Source organism: Arachis hypogaea, chromosome 6 (assembly GCF_003086295.3).
Source record: "Arachis hypogaea cultivar Tifrunner chromosome 6, arahy.Tifrunner.gnm2.J5K5, whole genome shotgun sequence".
In the NCBI taxonomy this organism is placed as follows: domain Eukaryota; kingdom Viridiplantae; phylum Streptophyta; class Magnoliopsida; order Fabales; family Fabaceae; genus Arachis; species Arachis hypogaea.
This window is the reverse complement of record NC_092041.1, coordinates 102,945,561-102,953,858: the sequence shown is the minus strand read 5'-3', so window position 1 is coordinate 102,953,858 and position 8,298 is coordinate 102,945,561. Positions and strand designations below refer to the sequence as shown.

The 8,298-nt window shown below is 29.5% G+C and overlaps 1 protein-coding gene across 1 annotated transcript; it reads right to left on the bottom strand.

Annotated features, from left to right (window-relative positions):
• Window positions 1-4,490: 4,490 nt before the first annotated feature.
• Window positions 4,491-8,298, bottom strand: LOC112697211 (uncharacterized). Its single transcript, XM_025750295.3, has 2 exons — window positions 7,074-8,298; window positions 4,491-4,603 (listed from the first exon to the last, which is right to left on the bottom strand). The coding sequence occupies exons 1-2, from the start codon at window positions 8,296-8,298 to the stop codon at window positions 4,491-4,493; spliced, it is 1,338 nt and encodes a 445-aa protein (XP_025606080.3).

Sequence of the window (8,298 nt, the reverse complement as noted above, 5' to 3'; positions counted from 1 at the left end):
TTGTGCCTGCTGTAACGAATCAAATCTCAATCCTACGTACGGAATTTCCTCCATTGGAATTCCAGTGTGATCCGGGACCTGCAAATCCATACAGAAAACGCATCATTCAACACAAACCACATTAATCTAAACAATTTCCAATATGTCACTAATTTTGCGAGAAGAATAAAATATATTTCACACCTCATTATTGCTTACCGTAGCATCATCCTTTTTCTGAATAGCGTCTTCAGATTCTTTTTCCTAAAATCGATACACGAGGACATATCACCAAATAAGATACACATCGACCATTCAACACTAATAAAAACTTTACCAACAAACAGAAAATACCTACTAATTGACAACCCAAACTAAACTGGTATAAATACTTACTATCGATGATCAAAGCCATAAAAAAAGTTTTAAAAAAATAAAAAAAACTCAAAGCTGGAAACATCATCTCCACATGCTAAACTAAGAAATTGTAAAACACAATTCATGCAACAAAGTGTATCCCTACTAACTTTTGATAATACCTACTAATGGACAAACTAAACTAAACTGGTATAAAAAATTACTATTTTTTTCTTGTAATAAACATATTAACCTACCATAAACAACACATATTAAGCAAATTAAACTGAGGACAAAAATTGGAGTGAATTATACTAAAATGAAAAAGACACATGCAAGGATAAGTTGGTGTACTCCCAAATAAAAATTATAGATCCAAAAAATACAAATTAAATTTGCTAATATAAAGCTCATTTAACCATTCCTAAAACAGCAAATATCTAATAAGAAACACATGCATCTCAATGCATTGCTCAAAATATATTGTCATTCTCAACTGAATTTATTGCTGTGTGTATCACAAGAAATTTCACTATAAGACACATTAAGTCACCATGAAAAAGTCACATTAAGCAAATTAAGTTGAGAAAAAAATAACACATTAACCTACAATGAATAACACATATTAAGCAAATTAAACAGAGAAAAAAAAATACGAGTGAATGATACTAAAATGAACAAGACACATGCCAGGATAAGTTGTTGTACTCCCAAATAAAAATTATAGATGCAGAAAATACAAATTGAATTTGCTAATATAAACTCATTTAACCATTCCTAAAACAGCAAATATCTAATAAAAAATACATGAATCACAATGCATTGCTCAAAATATATTGTCATTCTCAACTGAATTTATTGCTATGTGTATCACAAAAAAATTCACTACAAGATACATTAAGTCACTATGAAAAACTCACGTTAAGCAAATTAAGTTGAAAAAAAAATCACAGAGTATTGCGGCAAATAAACAAGAAAGACTATGTATGCTTAAAATATACACTCATTCTCAACTTAAATATATGGCTCCATGTATCACAGGAAAATTCACCAAAAAACACATTAACCTATCATGAACAACACACATTAAGCAAATTAAACTCAAAAAAAAATATGAGTGAATGATCTAAAATGAACAAGACACATGCAAGAATAAGTTGGTGTACTCCCAAATAAAAATTCTAGAGCCAAAAAATACAAATTTAATTTGCTAATATTAAACTCATTTAACCATTCCTAAAACCGCAAATATCTAATACAAAACACATGGATCTCAATGTATTACTCAAAATATATTGTCATTCTCAACTGAATTTATTGCTATGTATATCACAAGAAAACTCACTACAAGACACATTAAGTCACTATGAAAAAGTCACATTAAGCAAATTAAGTCGGAAAAAAAATAAAAAAAATAAACAAGACACATCTGAATCCCTGTTAATAACCCATGATTTAAAACATTAAAAAAGGTTGCTGGAAGGCCTAAGCAAAGACGCTACTAAAAGAAGAATTACCTGTTCTACATGTGGTGTGTCATCTTCACTCAAACACAGAACATTAATGTCGGTTGAATTAGAATTCTCCCTCATGTCATACGCACTGCCGTACAATGCTTCTTCAAAAATTGGTGTATCCATTGACATATTGTGATGCACTCGCCTTCAACACAGACACATACAATGAAAATCGGTGCTCGAGGAAGGGTCTGTGTCACAAATGGAAAGGTTATTGCAGATTCTTACTGATGTTACTAACATTGGGACGGAGATATTACCTGGTATAGTTCATGGCACAACGGTTTCACGACACCACCATGGACGTATGTCGCATCTATCTTCCACGAGACTGTTGGTGTATCTAATTGGAATCGGGGGGAGAGACAGTCACTGGTGGACTGGGCACGGCGGCGTCCCGGTGACTGAAAATTTTGGCCAATTGTACGAGAGAGACGTTCGGCGATGGTTTCTTAGAAAAGTGGTTGCGTGAAAGGGTTGGGATATTGGGTTTCTCTAGTTTGATGTTAACCTGATCCACGTTTATCCTTTCCTTACTTTTTCAAAATGTTTTTCATGGACCCCACATTAAACCTAATTTAGCCATATAAATTTATTTTAATTTTTTTTTAATTTGTGTTGGTAATAGTTGGCAGACTCTCTCTTGGTAACGTATACTTTTCCAAATATAATACATGTCTCGTTTATAATATAAACAAAATATGACTATATTTATCTCATTTACAGTATAAATAAGATAAAATTAAAAATGAAAAACAATAAAAATTTTAAAAATTACGTATTTCAATAATTTTAATAATTATTTTATTTATTTAAATAAATCCGAGAAATTGGGAGAGGGAATTCATTTCAATTAGAGATTTTAGATTTTTTGTGTTTTACATTTTTCCGTAACATCATGTCATGTCTACAGAAAACTCATCTACTAATAATATAAAATACAAAATTTAATTTTTTGTATAAATATATATTAAAAATAAATTTAATAACATATATTTATACATAAAAATATTAGTATTTGATTTTTTTAAATTAATTTTAGTGTATAAATAATATTTTTGTTTTTGTAGTATATAAAATTAAGTCCTAAAAAATTTAATTAAATAGTATAATTCTTAATAAATTTTAATTAATTATTAGATCAGTCTTTAACTTTTTATTTTGTTAGATACATAAATTCACACATCAAATTTTAATAAAAAAAAATTAGATAAATCAATCGTTATCGTTATTTAATAAAGATATATCAATGCTAAAAAAATTTAAAATTCTTATATCCGTCCCATCATAAAATTTGAGAAGAACTTTACGATGCACGAATGCATTTATTTAATGGAATAAAAGTTTAATAACTTATTTGACAATTAACATTTATTAAAAACTAAAATATCCAACTAAATTTTTTTAAGGATTAATTTGAGATATTAATTTTATTTTAAACTTTAACACAAAACAGGTCGAATTTTGGCTGAGCTCGATTATTTATTTTTTGGCTTTTTTTTTTTGTTCAATACTGATTTTTAAAATGGCAACTATCCTTGTGGTTCGAACCGTCTTGTTTATCGATTTTTGGTTTCAATAGATTGATTTAAACTGATTTTCATAACCATATGATAAATAGATATATAGAAAATTATATGTTTTAATAAATAACAAAAGACTAATTACTAATAAACACGTAATGGAAAAATAATCTAAATCACTCATAAAATGGAGTACCATTGTTGAAAGCAGGCACGAAACAGGAGGTGCAAGGGATAAAAAAAAGAGGACGAAATTTAAGGGAGCACATGAAAAGAAGGTAGCAGGTATTTCACTTCCTGCATGCACAAAATGGACTTGACATGAAATGGACTTTGCTACATGTTGTTAGCGAGAATTTAAGGTATTATTATTTGTTTTTTTTTTTTTAAATTTGTTTCTAAAAGGACTGTGCATTCTTTATTTTATAGATTTTGTTTTTCTTTTGAATTTGTGTATGATTTTAATAATTTAGCTGTTTTTATTGAAAAGAGAAATTAGTTGGCTACTAAGCAAGATAATAAAGGCCGGTGTTAAGTTTGTATTTAAACCCATTGATTGGGGGTTGGTTCATTTGTGTAAAGAAATATTTTCTCATCAAAGCAAATCTAAGCTTGATTCCAGGAAAGATGACCCCTTCTAAGTATCTGAGAAGATTGACAAGAATGTTTATAAGATAGATTTTTTTTATGAGTATTAATGTTTCTTCTATTTTTTAATATTTTTGACATTTTTTTTTTGTTACAACAATGCTAAGAACCAAGAGGATACCAATAAAAAATTAGCTAAATGTCTTTGGGTGAATCAAAAACTTTTACGTAGATGATGTTTATATTAAGTATTAGGATGTTTCTTCTACTAAATATCAGAATGTTTCTTTTATATATTTTTTGAATTCTTTTGTATTGCAAATATGAATGTTTTGATTTCTTTAAAAATTTTATAATTTTTTTTATTTTTATAGATATCTAATTATTTTTGTCAAAATATAACTGAATATTTCTTTTGTTAAGTATTAGAATTTTTTTCATATTAAATGAATATTTTTTCTATATTTTTATAATTGTTCATGATCTCAAATCTTCATTCACTTGAAACTATGGTAAATTATTTCAGCTACTTGAAACTTTCACTCACCATGGAGGAGTCAACACCTTTATTATGAAGTCTTTCATATTTCAATCTATCTGCAACGGTGTATCTTCTATCTAGTTTCAAGCAAACAATTCCTGTAAATATGTGAAGAGAACAAGGTTGAATAAATACAAAATAACCTTCACTGTTGCAAATGAACATAGGTATATGATGCGATCAAATACGGTGGAGAAGTGACGACGGCGACATAGCTTGAGTTATTGGGTGAAGACGGTGGAGGAGGTAGGCGGCTATGCTTTTTGAGAGAGAAAAAAGGAGGACGGCGCTAGTTGAAGAGGGAGGGAGGGTAATGAGACTGAAGACTCACCAAATCTGTTTCGTGATTTTCTCCTGAAATATCACTAGTGTATCTCCCATTCAAATTTAAATGTGGTTAACAATAATTTAAAAATATTTTAAATTATAAATTAATAAAACTAATTATAATTAATTAGGAGTTAGTTTCTTATACTTTACCTTTTTGTTACGAAAATAAATTTAAAGACGAATCTTTTTGAAAATGAAAAATGATACAAGCTTGGCAATGCAAGATGAGACTTGCAGCTTGTTGGTGAGTCCTATCGTGAGAGCAACAGCTACGAGGATTAGAGAAAGTTTTGGGTACTTTAGCTAAACCGCTCATCGAAAATAATCAAAATATGCATAAAAAATAGGTCAGGAAATCAATTAGTAATTATGGGCAGTCCAAAATGTAATTTGCGGTATATTAGTATTGAAGTACGCATGTGTTTTCTAGAACCAAATTTACTTTAATATTTTAGATTTTATTTCGATGTGTAAAAAATTGGTTCATAACCTTTTAATATTTCAAGCCTAACTGCAGTTCAGTCTTTAATTTTCATCATAGGACTAGATAATAGAAACCTAATTGAGAGATATTTAAACCCCACCACTTGGGAACTTGTTCCCCTTTTTTAGACATTTTTTAAGTCAAAATTTAGTGTTTTTTTAAATAGTGGTATGTGCAAGGGAAATTAAATAAATCACTTTTCATTGTATTAAAAAACTAAATAAAAAATAGAAATTTTTTTTATTTAATTTGAATCATTCTTTTTATTTATTTTTAGTTTTATATTTTTTTGTTGTCTATGATATTTCATATTCCAATATTTTAATAACTAATTTGTTATGAATCTAAATTCTATTTAAAAGTTTGTTATTGACCAATAAACTATTATATACATAATACAAAATTTAAATCCTGATATTTAACCAACTAAATTTTGGTTCGTCCCATATGATTCATTTGCCACATAAAAACAATAGTTACTAATAAGATGAGACTAAAATTGACTACTAATTAGAACAATTTTATTAGGTAACTAATTTGGATATTAGTCAACAACAGTCAATTATTAGTTGAGCTATAAACAAGTAAAAAGAAAAACTAAAATTAAATAAAAAGAAACATTTAAAATTAAAAAAAATTAAAACTAAATAAAAAAAGAATTAATAGTTAAATTCGTTCCTAAAAAATCACATTTTTTAAATTAATTCTCAAATAATTTTTTTAGTTATATTAGTCCTTAAAAAATAAGACGTAAGTCAAATTGGTCATTTCATTAGTTAGATGATAACGTGTCACGTTAAGTGCCACGTGGCATGATGACATAGTAGGTTAATGTCACGTGTCACAAGATGATTGTTTGACGTGTTAAGTCAATGCTAGAGTTGCTCCGCCCACTGGAACACTTAGGAGAGCTCCCGTATCAATCACTTCTATTCCTCTCATTAGACCATTTGTAGCGCTCATAGTTACAGTTCTAACTCGATTATTTCCTAATAATTGTTGTACTTCACAAGTCACGTTAATTTGTTGACCAACAATGTCTCGACCTTTTACTATTAGAGCGTTGTAAATATTTGGCATCTTTCTTGGAGGGAAAGATACATCCAATACTGGACCTATTATTTGGTCGATACCAGTGGCGGAACCAGAAATTTCATAAGAGGGGGGCCAATTAAATATAAAATATAACAAAAAATTAACAAAATATGATTTGTAGCATATATATCAAAAAAGTAATTATATTATATAAAAGTCAATGTTCAACTACATACTTTAAGATTTTGATATTTTTAAACTTGCTCGACGATGCTTCATGGAACTAAAATCATCAATTATCATCTCTGAAGTGAATTTTGAAGCAATTTCCTTTTCAATATATACAATCATACAATCTGCTAAAAATTCATCTTCCATCTTGTTTCGAAGCCTTGTTTTAATAATCTTCATAGCTGAAAAGGCCCGTTCAGTTGTTGCTGTTGTCACAGGAAGAGTCAAAACAAGACGAATTAATCTATCAATTAAAGGATATATATTTGATTTTCCTGTCTCTGTCAATTTTTGACACAATTCAGCAAGAGTAGACAAATTCTGAAAATCTGGAGCTTTAACCACATCAAGTTCATAATGTTGTAACTCATAATCCAATTGAATCTTTTCTTGCTCAGAAAAATCTAAAGAATAGAAATTCTTTACAAGATTGCATATGTTGCAAACACTGAATAACTTGAAAGCATCTTTAGGATCTAGAGATGTACTCAGTATGAGGAGCTCGGTTGCTTGCTCACTAAATCTACTATTTAGCTCTTTCAATTGAAAATCTATCACGCTAGTAAAAATGTCAACACGATAATGGTGTTCAACAGTGACAACATCCTTTTTACGACGAGACCGAATTATGTCACTAAAAGAAGCACCCATATCAGGTATCTGAATAGCATGATCATTGCAGAAAGAACTAACTTTCTCCAAAAGTGCTCCCCAACTACTATCTCTTAACTGTTGAATCAATGACTTTGTACTAGAAACCAGATGCATAGCATTCAAAATGTCTTGAGATTTTTGTTGCAATGCTTGACAAAGTTTATCAGTGATTCCCATGATTTCTTTCATCATATGCAAAATGAAAACAAAATCAAATGATAATAAAGATTTAAGAGCATAAGTAGCATCACCACGTTGAGAATATGTAGATCCATTAGTAGCCAAATCTTCCAGAACTGAAGTTGTTGCTCCAAACATACGTAAAAGGCTACAAATTGAGTTGAAGTGAGAGCTCCACCTGGTATCTCCTGATCTTTTTAATGTGCCAATTTGATTTGCTCCTCTTCCTGTTTCAATTTGATTAGTTGCAACTAAATGGGAAATTTCAGTTGCATAAGCAGATCGTAATTCATCATTGCGTTTGCAAGAAGAGCACACAACATTGATAATATTACTCAAACTTTGGAAAAAAGCATGAACATCAACAACTTCTTTAGCCGCAGCAACAAGAGCTAGCTGTAATTGATGAGCAAAGCAATGAACATAATATGCATAAGGACATTCTTGAATAATTAAAGCTTGTAACCCTTTCCACTCTCCACGCATATTACTAGCTCCGTCATACCCTTGACCTCGAACATTTTGAATGTTGAGATTGTGATGAGATAATGCAGAACAAATCTCTTGTTTTAGAGTAGCAGAAGTAGTATCTTTGACATGAACAACATCTATTAGCCTTTCTTTGACAAATCCATGCTTATCAACAAATCTAACAACAAGTGCCATTTGTTCTCTTCTAGATTCATCTCTAGCTTCATCAACAATCAAACAAAACTTTGCATTACCAATCTCATTGCGAATTTCATTTTGCACCTTTCTAGCAAAAACATGTAGAATTTCCTTTTGAATAGAAGGTGATGTGTATATTGCATTTTGAGGAGCATTATCCAAAACAACTACATCCACTTCTTTATTGTAAGAAGCTAATAATTTTAACAT